Source organism: Stigmatopora nigra, chromosome 9 (genome assembly GCF_051989575.1).
Source record: "Stigmatopora nigra isolate UIUO_SnigA chromosome 9, RoL_Snig_1.1, whole genome shotgun sequence".
NCBI classification, from domain to species: domain Eukaryota; kingdom Metazoa; phylum Chordata; class Actinopteri; order Syngnathiformes; family Syngnathidae; genus Stigmatopora; species Stigmatopora nigra.
Window position 1 is genome coordinate 10,592,172 of NC_135516.1, and position 14,983 is coordinate 10,607,154.

The 14,983-nt window shown below is 45.5% G+C and overlaps 2 protein-coding genes across 2 annotated transcripts; both read left to right on the top strand.

Annotated features, from left to right (window-relative positions):
* Nucleotides 1-229: 229 nt before the first annotated feature.
* copa (COPI coat complex subunit alpha) lies at nucleotides 230-8,940 on the top strand. Its single transcript, XM_077724745.1, has 29 exons — nucleotides 230-429; nucleotides 757-870; nucleotides 984-1,057; nucleotides 1,150-1,230; nucleotides 1,306-1,382; nucleotides 1,460-1,569; nucleotides 2,715-2,824; nucleotides 3,067-3,166; nucleotides 3,301-3,519; nucleotides 3,583-3,733; nucleotides 3,944-4,010; nucleotides 4,265-4,340; nucleotides 4,409-4,491; nucleotides 4,590-4,815; nucleotides 4,883-5,021; nucleotides 5,356-5,518; nucleotides 5,648-5,794; nucleotides 5,875-6,064; nucleotides 6,129-6,224; nucleotides 6,315-6,403; nucleotides 6,491-6,614; nucleotides 6,694-6,783; nucleotides 7,080-7,183; nucleotides 7,312-7,458; nucleotides 7,530-7,853; nucleotides 7,931-8,041; nucleotides 8,123-8,284; nucleotides 8,382-8,576; nucleotides 8,655-8,940. The coding sequence occupies exons 1-29, from the start codon at nucleotides 390-392 to the stop codon at nucleotides 8,712-8,714; spliced, it is 3,669 nt and encodes a 1,222-aa protein (XP_077580871.1). The 5' UTR covers nucleotides 230-389; the 3' UTR covers nucleotides 8,715-8,940.
* A 241-nt stretch (nucleotides 8,941-9,181) lies between these two features.
* Nucleotides 9,182-14,495, top strand: ncstn (nicastrin). The gene is made up of 17 exons (XM_077725106.1): nucleotides 9,182-9,318; nucleotides 9,904-10,005; nucleotides 10,074-10,197; nucleotides 10,331-10,452; nucleotides 10,700-10,845; nucleotides 10,915-11,056; nucleotides 11,122-11,234; nucleotides 11,459-11,611; nucleotides 11,692-11,796; nucleotides 11,942-12,019; nucleotides 12,096-12,265; nucleotides 12,480-12,582; nucleotides 12,638-12,736; nucleotides 12,847-12,934; nucleotides 13,105-13,268; nucleotides 13,352-13,567; nucleotides 13,762-14,495. Exons 1-17 carry the CDS (start codon nucleotides 9,258-9,260, stop codon nucleotides 13,882-13,884), a joined length of 2,109 nt encoding a protein of 702 aa, XP_077581232.1. The 5' UTR covers nucleotides 9,182-9,257; the 3' UTR covers nucleotides 13,885-14,495.
* The last annotated feature ends 488 nt before the right edge of the window (nucleotides 14,496-14,983 follow it).

A 14,983-nucleotide genomic window follows, 5' to 3' on the forward strand; every position in this document is an offset into this window, starting at 1 on the left:
TGAATATATAATATAAATGTAAATATAGGCATATTTCTAATTAAAGAAAAAAGGGTACATCGTTGTTTGATTTTTTTTCATGAATGTTGATTGTAGAAATAACTCAGATAGATCACATGGTCGTGTTGTGAGTGCCCGAAATCTATTCTATATCTTAGTTTTCTATGTGCTGTCCGCCGTGGAGCTTACTGCGTCACCAGCCCATGAAAAACTTTATTGATCAAACCCGGAAGACAAAAACGGGATACGTGTCAGGATCCATCTTAATGGGCGAGTGCCTACTAGCATAACGACGCGGTGTTAGATTTGTGCATTTTTCCTGCTATTAGTGGGATATTTCTCTCAAACTATATCATTTGAAAGAAAGCAAACGCAGGTTCTCATTAGACATGTTGACGAAGTTTGAAACCAAGTCTGCTCGTGTTAAAGGTAAGGGTTGCTCTATTGTAGCTAGCTTCAGAGGCTGATGTCAGTAATCCAGAATCCGTATCTGTCTCTAAATGTGTATTGATAAACATTGTTTTTAATCTGTGCTTTGTGATCAGTGTTCAATCCATTTTTGGGTTGACCATAGTTATATTTATTGATTTTAAAGAATATACGTTTAAGTACACAAATCGTCCTATCGCCTTGCTCAATAGCTAATGGCTTACTCTACATTTAACCTACCGTCAAGAACAATACATCATTTTCGCCTCATACTTTGTTTGACTTTATTTTTTGTCATGGCAATTTAATTTTTGTGTGTTGTTTCAGGCCTCAGTTTCCACCCTAAAAGGCCCTGGGTTCTTGCAAGTTTGCATAATGGTGTCATCCAGCTGTGGGACTATCGTATGTGCACGCTCATTGACAAGTTTGATGAGCATGATGGTGAGAGAATACAATTGATTATTCCGTTTTATTTTATGCATATGTATGTCTGAGGGACAAAAGCTTTCCTCAAGTTATATGAATGTAGATTGCGTATGTTAATTCATTCGCAGGTCCCGTTCGAGGAATTGATTTCCACAAACAGCAGCCCCTCTTTGTGTCTGGAGGGGACGATTGCAAAATCAAGGTACATATTTGCTGTTGTTTTTCTATATTGTGGTAGTCACTCTCCAAATGTATGAACATAGTGTAACTTTACAAATATTTTTACTTGGCAAGGTGTGGAACTACAAGCTGAGACGCTGCCTTTTCACTTTACTCGGACATCTCGATTACATCAGGACCACCTTCTTCCACCATGTGAGTTCTAAAGCAGTTAATTCTCATAGAGTGTATGTCATTGAAATTTCCTATATTTCCTAATTGGGTCCACAGGAGTATCCCTGGATCCTTAGCGCCTCTGACGACCAGACAATTCGCATCTGGAACTGGCAGTCCAGGACCTGTGTCTGGTAAATCGCATAACTTGGGAAAAGCGCTGCTCAAATGTGAAATGGTCATTGATTTTTTTTCCTCACTGCTTCTCCAGCGTGCTGACGGGTCATAATCATTACGTCATGTGCGCCCAGTTCCACCCCTCGGAAGACCTGGTCGTGTCGGCCAGCCTGGACCAAACTGTGCGGGTGTGGGATATCTCCGGTGAGGGTTTTGAGGAGATGGCGGAGCGCAAGGAGGCTGGGCGAAAGTTAGAGGGTGGATAGTGGGTATAGAATGTGAACACACGTACACGGGGACAAACTTGACAATTTGACGTGTGTTCATTTTCTATATGGCGAGAAAGAAGAAGCTTGTGCCTGCCTCTTCCTCGCCAATAAGCATAGACAAACTGTGTGGGCTGAATGTGTATTTCCTATCAAATATGAATTGATCTTCAAGTCATATTTGAGAGGAAGGAGCAAGTATTTACCTTCCTCTGCATGCTTCTTGATGTCATTGCTGTCTGCATGTCCCTTCAGAAACTCCCTTTCAATCCCTCCTCACTCACTCCACAAATCCTCTGTAATTGACCCCCCTTGACATTGTATGCATTCTCATTGCTTTACTGCCCACTCACACATTCCTACTCGCATGATACAAGAATACTACAATTTATTTAGACTTCATTTGCAAACCCAGGGCCTCTTGACCAATTCCTTTTCCGCTATACCTCCACTATGACATTTTATGCTAATGAGAATACTGTATTGACCACATAAGATATTCAGCAAGCTAACACAGTTTACATTTTTTTAAGCTATTAACAGCTTCATGCTAACCTGTCAATTTAAGGTCGCATGTCACTTACCAAGCACGCCATGAGCATGAAATTGATTTACCATTTAGTTGTTGACATCCCACATCAACCACCACCACCAGCACCCACGCCCTCCCCCTCCATGTGCCCCCCCTGATCCACTGCCCCCCCTGGAAACATCCACATTTGCAAACGGGTTCCTAGTCCATCCCATTTTCCATTCATTTCTTCCCACTGCTGAACAGGCGTTCGCCACGTTCTTTATTCAGGTGCGGGAATCATGATCAACACTCGCTATCCCATGCAATCCATACTACCCGGTCTAAGCCAATCAGACGCCGTGTTGAGGGAAAGCAAATTATTGATTATTTTTCCCCTCTAACCTGAGTGTGTGTCCGCCTGTCCAGCAGTCGTCTAAACTAAGCTGCCCCTTCTTGTTGTCTTTTCCTCAATTGTGTTGGATTTTTTTCATTTTTATTGACTATATTCTTTCCTCCCGACCCGCAAACAATATGGTGGCCACCCCCGCGCTTGGAAATATCGGTTGCAGGTTTGCGGAAGAAGAACTTGTCGCCCGGCGCCGTGGAGACGGAGGTCCGCGGCATTTCCGGCGTCGACCTGTTCGGCGCCTCCGACGCTGTCGTGAAGCACGTGCTTGAGGTGAAGTGGAACTGTAAAAATCTAACTTTGGACAAGTTGTGCCTGCCTGAAATTTAACTTGACACTTTACTCATGATAGCTTCGAAAAATCAATTTGAGTTTCATTGAGATTGAGTCAGTTATGGACTTAAACCTCATAATATGGTTTTTCCACCCTATTTAATATAAATATGGCATTCCTGACAAAGGGGAATTCCACGTTTACAAGCTTCTGCTCACATGGAGCTGCGTCTTTTGTCCAGGGTCACGACCGAGGGGTCAATTGGGCCGCTTTCCACCCCAGCATGCCTCTCATCGTGTCGGGCGCTGACGACAGGCAGGTCAAGATCTGGAGGATGAATGGTGAGAATATGCAATGGAAAAAAACAAATCTGAGCTTCATATCCATATCCACAAAATACATTTAGCTTAAGTAGGGCAGGCGTGTTCACTCACAACTGCTATCATAATAATAATAATTGTCCTTCCTCCTCCAGAGTCCAAAGCATGGGAGCTGGACACCTGTCGCGGCCACTACAACAACGTCTCCTGCGCCGTCTTCCACCCACGCCAGGAGCTCATCTTGTCCAACTCGGAGGACAAGAGCATCCGAGTGTGGGACATGTCCAAAAGGACCGGCGTGCAAACTTTCCGCCGGGACCACGACCGCTTCTGGGTGCTCGGCGCGCACCCCAACCTCAACCTCTTTGCCGCGGGTACGTCGTCGTGCGGTTTGGTGTACCGCGTCGGGGTTGGGTTGACGTACAACTTTTGTCTAGGACACGACAGCGGCATGATCGTGTTCAAATTGGAGCGTGAGCGTCCGGCGTACGCCGTCCACGGAAACATGCTCTATTATGTCAAGGAACGCTTCCTGCGTCAGCTGGACTTTAACAGCAGCAAGGATACCGCCGTCATGCAGCTGCGCAGGTAAGCAAGATGATTACAAGATTCTTGCTTAATCCTTAATAGGGGAAATTAATATTTGAATCCGATGTATATGATTAACTCATACTGATCCATGTATGAGACTCAGTGCCAGCTTTTTAGATAATTGAAGGCTTTTATTTGGGCTATATAATGTGGAAAATGAATGGGGTCAATCGGCTTCATAACGTGAATGTGAAAGTCTTTTTACAGTGGATCCAAGTTTCCAGTCTTCAGCATGTCCTACAACCCTGCTGAGAATGCAGTGCTGCTTTGCACTGTGAGTATTGTTGCAAAAACTCGTGGAAGCTAAAAAAAGAGAGAAACAATGACGAATACTTTAAAATAAGCAATGTGTTCTGCTATTGGGACAGTAAAAATGGACTTCGAATTTTTTTAAATTCCTATTTTGACCTTAAATCACTCAAAACATGCCATTTAATTAAGATTGTTAGGAAAGAACAAAGCATATTTTTATTTTGCTAGTATAGTTGTACTTTATGTCATTTAATACTGCTGTTTCCCTTTTAATAGAGGGCGACCAACCTGGAGAACAGCACTTACGACCTGTACTCCATTCCCAAAGAGAGCGACTCTCAGAACCCCGATGGTATGGAAACCAGCTCACGCAACCATCGTTATTTGCCAATAATGTATTCATGGTTTTGTCCACTCCAGCACCTGAAGGGAAGAGGTCCTCTGGCCTAACAGCCGTGTGGGTGGCCAGGAACAGATTTGCTGTCCTGGATCGAATGCACTCTGTAAGAACTCTTTCATTTTGCTTCCCACATTCTGGTGTAAATAAATACACTTCTCATTGAAATGTCCGTACTCCCATTCACGTTTTGGTCTCGTGCAGCTGCTGATCAAGAACTTGAAGAACGAGATCGTGAAGAAAGTGCAAGTGCCGAGCTGCGAGGAGATCTTTTACGCCGGCACCGGCTCGCTCCTGCTGCGCGACGCCGACGGGGTGACGCTGTTCGACGTGCAGCAGAAGCGCTCGCTGGCTACCGTCAAGATCGCCAAGGTCAAATACGTGGTGTGGAGCGCCGACACCAGTCACGTGGCGTTACTGGCCAAGCACGGTAAGAACGCAGCGGGACCCGCCGACGGCACCTGATGATGTGGAGGCAAAAATTGTGGTCTTTGCAGCCATTATGATCTGCAACCGTAAGCTGGAGAGCCTATGTAATATTCACGAGAACATCAGAGTGAAGAGCGGTGCCTGGGATGAGAGCGGCGTCTTTATTTACACCACCTCAAATCACATCAAATACGCCCTCACCTCTGGGTACGTGGACACGCTTTCCAGAATAATTCCATAAGCAGTAACCAGTTTTTTTTTTTATATCCTAACCAGTTAGCTCCTATGCTACATCATACGTGCATCATACAAAATCTGAACACAACAGATTGCTCCATTATTTAGTACAGTTTAGTAAACATTCTGCTAACCAGACACGCTAGCTTTTGCTAATGTACACAGTTTTTTGGAAAAAAAACATATTTTGCTGGTAAATCTGAATTTACCGCAATTACTGTCACCAAAAGTGCCCAAAATAAGTTTACGTGTGCATTGCGGTGCGTTAGCTGAATTCATATTTAACATGTTTTTCTTCACTTAGGGATCACGGCATCATCAGGACGCTGGACCTACCCATTTACGTAACCCGTGTGCGAGGCAACAGCGTGTACTGTTTGGACAGAGAGTGCCGACCCCGCGTTCTCACCATCGATCCCACCGAGTACCGATTTAAACTGGCGCTGGTCAACCGCAAATATGACGAGGTGCGTTTCACCAGTGACCAAATCAATAGGAAATGATCCAAATTTTTACAGGAATTGACTTGTAATTGTAGCAACACTTTCCTTGTCTTGCATGTGCTAAAGTACTGTGCTCTGGTTGACCCTTTCTAGGTTCTTCACATGGTCCGTAACGCCAAGTTGGTGGGGCAGTCTATCATTGCCTACCTTCAGAAGAAGGGCTACCCCGAGGTGGCGCTGCACTTTGTTAAAGATGAGAAGACTCGCTTTAGTCTGGCTTTAGAGTGCGGAAACATTGAGGTAACGTTCCCAGTCCAGAGTTTTAGCTTCCCTCGCGAATGATGCGTTCCTTTCGCTCAATCTCTTTGGTCTTGATCAAGGTGGCGCTGGAGGCGGCCAAGGCGCTGGACGAGCGCAGCTGCTGGGAGCGTCTGGGCGAAGCGGCGCTCCTGCAGGGCCACCATCAGGTGGTAGAGATGTGCTACCAGAGGACCAAGAACTTTGACAAACTCACATTCCTCTACCTGATCACCGGCAATCTGACCAAGCTGCGCAAGATGATGAAAATTGGTAGGAAGGAATTTGATGTGCTCCATCGCCAACAAGTGCTAAATTGTGATTTCTTTACCCGTAGCTGAGATTCGGAAGGACATGAGCGGCCACTACCAGACGGCTCTCTACTTGGGAGATGTCAGCGAGAGAGTTCGCATCTTGAAGAACTGCGGGCAGAGTAAGTTCCAATGCAGCCTATGCCACAATTTGACTGAATTTTTGGGGTAAATAGTGGAGGAATGTCTCAAGTGATCCCTCTTCATCCCAGAGTCTCTGGCTTACCTGACCGCTGCAACGCACGGACTGGATGAAGAAGCCGAGGCCCTCAAAGAGACGTTCGATCCGGAGAAGGACACGGTATGTTTTGTCATGTGCACGCCACGTGGGGTCACATATCACCCGTGTTCCGTTGGAGAGCAAGACTTAGAATGTGAGCCCTCGCAGTTACCTGAGGTGGATGACAACGCCCAGCTCCTGCAGCCACCGCCTCCCATCAACCCCCTTGACACCAACTGGCCTCTGCTCACCGTGTCCAAGGGCTTCTTTGAGGGAGCCATCGCAGCTAAAGGTAAAGGGGGAACTGTGCGTCTGGTGGTGTCAATGCGTGACTTTGTTTTTTTTTTGTTCTTTCTCTTCTCCCTTGGTAGGAAAAGCAGGTCAGATGGCAGCTGACATGGATATGGACGCCCCCGGAGCGGAGGGTTGGGGCGATGATGCCGAGCTTCAGCTGGATGAGGGTATGCAAAGTTCTCTACTAACGCTCACATTTTTCAAAGAATACTTTCTTTTGAAAGTTGCCTTGAAAAAATAATGCATAGTATTGAGATGAATTCCAACAATGGATCTTACCTACATTTTTTTAGTAAAACTGACAATTCTGCCCATATTTGATGATGTCCCCGCCATTTGCTCATATTTACTCCAACTTTTGCAGTCATTTGTGTGAATTTGCCATTCATGTTTCCAGAGTCCTTACAAAAGAGTAACAAATGCATCATATGATAGTGTAAGAATATATTTTTTGTTCCTTCAGATGGCTTCATGGATGCCCAGGATGGCTTTGGAGAAGAGGGAGGTGCCAAAGAAGATGGAGGAGGCTGGGAAGTGGAGGAGGATCTGGACCTCCCACCCGAGCTGGTAGGAGAACCTGTCGGCTGTTTGCTCTTTAAATCCCTGCACCCTTAAAAAAAATCAGCTTGTACTAGGGTAAAGCTCTAAATACTCTAACTCTTACGCGATCATACATTTTGTTCTCCAAAATTCAGGACTTGCCAGCCGGCGCGGGTGGATCTGCCGAGGACGGCTTCTTCGTGCCGCCCACCAAGGGGACGAATCCCACTCAGATGTGGTGCAACAACTCGCAGCTGCCCGTGGACCACATCCTGGGAGGCTCCTTTGAGACGGCGATGAGAGTATGTTGCCGATGGGAACGCGGGCCTCAAACCAAGGGAGCGCTTGCTAAAATGGTTTCCTCTTCAAACAGCTCCTCCACGACCAAGTGGGAGTGGTCAACTTCGGCCCCTACAAGGCGCTCTTCATGCAGACCCTGTCCAGGGGCCGCACCTGCTACCTGGCCCTGCCCTCCTTGCCTTGCCTGAGGGGAAACCCGCAGAGGAACTGGAAGGACTGCGGGGCCAAGCAGGGGCTGCCGGCCGTGGGCCTTCGTCTGGCCGACCTCATCGCCCGCCTGCAGCAGTGCTACCAGATGACCACCTCCGGACGCTTCGAGGAGGCCGTGGAACGCTTCCGGGCCATCCTGTTGTCGGTGCCGCTGCTGGTCGTCGACAACAAGCAGGAGATTGCTGAAGTGAGAATGCAGCCGTCTTGTATTTTGCAGAATTTAGTTGTGTAATAATTTTGTGTAATGATTAATTTATATCATAGGCTCAGCAGTTGATCACCATTTGCAAAGAGTATATAGTGGGTCTGACGATGGAGACGGAGAGGAAGAAGCTTCCTAAAGACACTTTGGACCAACAAAAGAGGCTTTGTGAGGTAAGGCTGATTTCTTGTGGAGCTTTTTTTTCTCCCCCCATGTATGTAGTAACACGCTGCCTAATTGGTCATCCCACACAGATGGCTGCCTACTTCACCCACTGCAACCTCCAGCCCGTCCACATGGTGCTGGTGTTGCGTACTGCTCTGAACCTTTTCTTTAAGCTGCGCAACTTCAAAACTGCCACCGGCTTCGCACGCCGCCTGCTCGAGCTCGGCCCCAAGCCCGACGTCGCACAGCAGGTTGTTTTCCGATCTTTACGTTACGTTGTGCTCCACAGAAATGATTTGTCTATTATTATTATTGAAACACAACGTTGATCATTTTCACCCAATTCAGACACGCAAAATTATGGCAGCGTGTGAAAAGAACCTGACTGACGCTCACCAGTTGAACTACGATCCTCACAATCCGTTCGACCTGTGCGCCGCCTCCTACGTCCCGCTGTACCGTGGGCGTCCCGTGGAGAAGTGCCCGCTATCCGGGGCCTGCTACTGCCCCACTTATAAGGGGCAAGTGTGCAGGGTCAGTCAGGTAGGGTGACATGACAAACCACAGTAGTGCAATTTGATGGCCTTGTGTATCAAGTTAATGTTTCCTTTCACTTTGCAGGTGACTGAGATTGGCAAAGATGTGATTGGCCTGCGGGTTAGTCCACTTCAGTTTCGTTAAGCAGACAGAAGGAAATGTCCCTGGAAAAAAATCAATGAATAGCAACTAATATGTATGCCAACTTTGCGATGTAATCCTTTCAGTTTATGTGAAAATCTAATCAAACGTTTTTTTAGGCTTGGCTTCATCTTGTGTTTGGCTTTCATTCTGTGTCAAATGCAAAACAAATTAACGGTATGTATACTAACTAGGGGAAGAGGAGAAATAAAATCTGTCAAGTATGAAACCAATGTGTTTTATGTATTAGTGTGAGGTGCCAATAACTGGGAGATTACCAAATTTATAAATGTCCTTAATGAATGTAATGGAAAGGGAGTGACAAACACAAACAAAAATATTTTTAGTGACCATTTAGTATATCATTAGTGTTTTTAATTGACTTGGATAAAAAAAAAAACCTAAAAAGAGCGAGTTTAAATACTTAAATACAAAAAAAAATTAACCCCTCATGAAGCTGCGCATGTCAACCGGAATTCAATTACCGGAATCGTCCTTTTTGTGTCGTAATTTCCTGTTGTGTTGGTCTTCTTTCAAACCAGGAAGATGGAGTTAGTACTGTCAAACAAATTGACTTTATTTTTTCTCCTTTATTTGTGTTTCGCCGGTAAGTTGGTACAATGACTAATTTAATTTATCTGTGAGTCTTGTTTACGTGAAGTAGGTTTATGTTTCGGGGAAAAAACAACGCTTCTTCCGACTTCTTTTGTGAGTCAGCTAGCTGTATGCTAGGCTATAAAGGGACCGACATCCCTCGAATCTTTTTTTCTATCTGAAATACCGACTTAGTTTTATGTCATTCTGTGTACGAGTTAATCGGGTGGTTAATGTTTGAATAACGACAGTGTGGTTATATTAAAAGTCTGAATGAGTACCGGAAATCTGGGCGGCTGATGTTAAGCGTGACTACTCGTGATTTCCAGCAGCCGCCTGGAGCCCAAACGCACCTTTACATTGAAATCCTATCTGGGGCTTATGAGATTTAACCTAACTTGTTCACTTACCAGCACAAAGCCATTGTGCATTAAGTCACATTTAACCAACTACATTCTGATTTGTTAGGCGTGCATTTAAAGTTTTTGTGCACATTGATTCTAATTCTAACATTGCCGGGTGGGGTGGCGCTACTATATATTTCACAAGTTCAAGGCTAGACGTAATATCAAATCTTTGCTTGTCAATGGTCCTGCAGGAGCCGGTTGTACTTCAGTGGCGAAGAAGATCTACGTTAAACTCAACACCACCATCCCGTGTGTGCGGCTTCTCAATGCCACACATCAGATTGGCTGCCAGTGTGAGTAACAGCAAAATATGACTGCAACTGGTCACATGGGAAGAAAACTAAAATGCTTCCTTCTCCAGCATCCTTGTCCGGTGACGTGGGGGTTCTCCATGTTTTGGAGTCTGAGGAAAACCTTGACTTTGTGCTGCGTACGGGTATCCATGCTCCTTATATGGTCATCCTAGAACACCACCTTTTTACCAGGTATGCATCCCCTCCCTACTGGAAAAGGAGAATGAAACGAGCTATGTGATTGGACATTGTCCATTGGGTCTGAACAAGCTCAAATATAACCATTTTCATATTTTGTCTCCTTTTCAATGATCTCTGGCTACAGGTCCATCATGATGAAACTAAAGAATGGTTCCAGCAGGGTGGCAGGTGTTGCGGTAGTGTCACCAAACGGCAACCCGGATCAAGGCCTCTCCCCGCACACTTCGTGTCCCAATGAGAACTCGGGTGACTTTTCTATTTATGTTTGATATCAACCAATGAGTGCAAGCAAGTATTGCTTCCCATTTTGTGTCCCATAAAAAAATCATTTTCATCCTATCAGGTTTTATCTGAAAAATATTTGGAATGAAAATACTGTTAAAAATGCAAGTCCCTTGAAATCCCAACTTTATGGGCAATCATGAACACACCGTGGTAGACTAGAGCTTTAAAACAAAGCAGACACACTGATGCCATTTTATCTTCATATCAGGCGTATATTCCGAGAGCTACGACCCCACGTTGGCGCACTGCAACACCACCGTTTGGAATCCACTTGGCAGTGGGCTGTCTTATGAGGAGTTCGACTTCCCCATCTTCACCCTTAAGGACGACCAAGAATCCCGCCTCATCCGGCAGGTAGGTGGCGCGCATCAATTCAGTCACATACGCTTGACTGACGTGCATTTGGCTTATTTTTCTCGGCAGTGCTACCTGGACCATAACCGGGTGGTGAACGGCAGCGCCCCCGTGTACCCGTTATGCGCCATGCAGCTCTACTCGCACATGTCGGCGGTCACCGACACGGTCACCTGTATGAGGAGGAACATCAATTTCAGCATCACGCCAGGTAATTTGCTTTCAATTTGTTCATGCTCTGACAAAAATGATCTGTGACACTACTTCTCTCGGTAGAGGTAGTGTGTGACCCGTTGGGCGACTTCAATATTTGGGCCGGCACCAGGCCACTCAACAACACGGCAAAAGGACACAAAACCGGGGAGAGTGTCGTCATCGCCGCTGCTCATGTGAGTTGCAGGAGTCATTATTTTGAATTTCATACAACAAAAACTCTGGTGGATCAACAAAAACATAAACATGCTTCTTTTTTTATATATATATATATATTTTTATATATATATATATATCTCGTTGATCTCGTGATTTGAATCTAAATCTAAATATTGCTTACAACCATAACCCACTCAGGGAATACAATGGCTATATCGAAACAGCTTTCCCCCCTGTGCAGCTGGACAGCCGATCCTTCTTCTTCGACGTAGCTCCGGGAGCAGAGAGCGCCGCCTCGGGCTTTATCACCCTTTTGGCGGCCGCCCACGCCCTGAGCAATATCACCCAGGAGGCGCCCCCCGACCGCAACATCCTCTACACCTTCTTCCAGGGGGTCTGTCCACTATTATTCACCTTCTTGTTTCGTTTTCTTTTTGAAATCCAACTCAATAACGCAATCCTACTGGCCCACAGGAGACCTTTGACTACATTGGAAGTTCCAGGATGGTGTTCGACATGGAGAAAGGGCAATTTGTGGTGGACCTGGACAATGTTCATTCTGTACTGGAAGTCGGACAGGTGTGTAAGCAAACGTCCAGTGGATGTTTGGGGTCAATGCAAAGGATAACTGTATGCCTTTGGCTCGCGGAGTCGTTTTTATGGGCATCACGTGCCAGAATTGGTTTCCAAAGCGTATGTAACTCATGAGAATGTGTTGACCCAGGTGGGCCAGCGCGCCGAATCCCGACTGTGGCTCCACTCGGATCCCGTCTCGCGGAGGAATGCCAGCGTCGACCAGGAGGTTGGTCCACTTCACGCCACATTCCACCCAGCACTTCATTTCGCCTTCATTTTCAATCTTTCTCGGGTTTTGGCAGGTAAAGTCGTTGGTGGAGAACATCCAGTCAGCCGTCACGGGGTTAAACGTCTCAGCGAGCGAGCCCGACTTGTCGCAGGCCCTGCCACCCTCGTCCTTCCAGCGCTTTTTGCGCTCGCGAGCCATCCCCGGCGTGGTGATCGAAGACCATCGGTCAGAATTCCGCAACAGGTGAGAAGTAGTTCCGCTTCATTAATTTTAAAAACATGTTTTTAATGCGGCAATAGTAAATGTTCTCAATTTATCTCGTTATTTTTTAAATAGTAAAAATTAAACACTTTCATTTGAAGAAATGTCTACGATAAAAATTGTTTATGGGTATTATTAATGCTGTTTTTAAAATAGCAAAAATAGTCTGAGGTAAAGTCATTTTTTTTGTTTTCAGGTTTTATCAGAGCATGTATGACAACGGCGAATACCTGAGCGTGTCGTATCCGCAGAACATGACCCAAGAAGAGCAGCTGCAGTTTGTCACAGACACGGCCAAGGTTTGTTGCAAAATCAACTTGTGCTACAATAGATTTTAATTCCTTTTTAAATAAGGGTCTGGCCGAGGTGGCCACGGTGGTGGCACGAAGTTTGTACAGGCAGGCGGGAGGGGAAGAATCCCGGCTGAGCGGCATCAACGCCGATCCCCAAATAGTAACATTTTTTCTTTCCATCTCTTTGTTTATCTCACTTAAATTCTGGACTCCAGATTTTTCTGGTCCGAATCAGTTGACAGTTTGTAAGCAATGCGTTGTGTCCTTAAGGTGACCCAGCTGCTTTACACCTTCCTCGTCCAGTCAAATAACAGCTGGCTGCAGCAGATAGTTCCCGAGGACCTCGCAAGCCACTTGAGTGAGTCGGAATATCATTAGAAATGCTCATTTTTTAATAGACGGCACAATACATCCGATTCATTTTGATGGGTATGGCTAATAACAGCTACCACCCGCTGCCAGCCTCGCCAACAAGCAGCCAAACGAGTATCCTTCGGGTTTAAGTTAAAATCCCTTCTCTTCACATAGAGGACACAGCCACCAACTTCTACGTGGGCATAGCCCAGCAGTCCAGTGAGCCCACCTACCTGGTGCAGCACCTGCTGGCCAACTTGACGGGCAGCGTGGTCAACGTCACCCAGCAGGACTGTCAAAGCCAGCGGATGAACGATAGCGACACCGACAGCAAACACGTGAGTGGCCCCGGCCCCGGACTTTTTGCTCCAAAAATAGCAACAACAAAAAACTAACAAGCCTTACCGTCACCTCTTATTAGTTGTACACGTACACGTGGGTTCAAGGTGCGATTGCGCCCAACGCCACCGAGAGGCAGGGCTACTGCATCCGCTCTACAGTGCACCTCTCCAAGGCTCTTTCGCCAGCCTTTGACCCCCTGGAAGAATTCACCTCCAAGGACTACTCCACTTGGACAGAGTCTCGCTGGAAGGTCATCAAGGGCCGAATCTTCCTGGTGGCCAGTCATGAGTTGGAGGTATGACATCAGTGCACTTGATCCTCTGTGCTTTTGCATTGTGCTTTATTTTCTTTTGCTTTGAATCTCTTTGTAAATTGGATTGTATCCCGAAAGGTCCTTGGGAAGAAAATGTGTTATCAATTCTACCATGACAAACACAAAATCTGGTTTTCATTTTTTGTTGTTGTTCTTTTTCTTCTGCCGCCGAGTAGATGATGACTCTGGGTGTAGGTGTGGGGGTCCTGTTCACCTCCCTGCTGCTCACCTACGTGCTGAGCTCCAGGGCCGACATCCTGTTCAGTTCGCAGAGGGAACCCACCAACGCCACGTACTGATCCCAAGAACCATGACTACAAATATTCTCCACTACTACTACTACTACAACAACAACACACCCACCCATATGCAAACCCGGACGACATTGCTTCAATCCCAACACACACAATCGGGTACTCGTGCCTCCCGAAGGTTGTTTTAGACCTCAAAACGGTGGCCCGTGGGGGTTCCAAAACATCTGGTCAGGTACCAGCAGCAGGCCTTGATGTTCTTATTTCTTTTAAATTAATGATTTCCTTTTCATTTTGGTTTGTACGAACAATGGCGAGTGAGTGTGTTTGAATGAGTTCTAGCGTTGATTGTGAAAACAGGAAAAAATGGTTAATGTGTGAGAGAGGTTGATGTGTGCAATACTGTAATCTTTGTTGTAAATAAGTGTAATTATCTCCAACGTTAAGAAACCACTTTTTTGTTTCGAGTCCCGTTGAACAAAAGAGCGGCGCTCAGTTGTCATGTATTCTGGAACAACGTGTTTTGCACTGCTTACTTCCATTTTGAGTTCTTTATTTTGGTCGAGAATGATCGTTTCCTAAATGTTGAAATCCGTGACGGTATGCTTAGATGTGCCGTGATGCCTTGAGGAGTAAATAAACACTGCTTTTACAGGTGATACTTTTCTTCAATATTGCAAGAAGGTAAAAAAACGTGCGATTTTCCACTCCATTATTATAACAGAGCCTATTTGGCTCCTCTCCACCCAATGTACCATATCTAATTTTCTATGCAACTCTAATAGACCTTATGTAATTCATCTATACAACTCTATTGTACCATATTTAATGCTCTTTAAAACTAACGAACCATCATGTTCTTTACAATTAAAATAGTGCATATGGGATGGCAATTAACAATACATTTAAAAGTAAACAATAAATACTTATGTCCCCCATATTATATCTTTCAGGCAACATTAAATGTTTACAGCAGGGAGGACAGAAGTCTTAAGATGGCAACAGAACAGCAAAGATCACTACATGTGAGTATATATTAATTAATTATAGTGTTAGCAGTGGTTAAAATGGGATTTTTAGTTTGTTGTTGTTTCTTATAATAATATTTTTTGTCTGTTTGTGAAATGTAATTTTTTATACTCGGCGT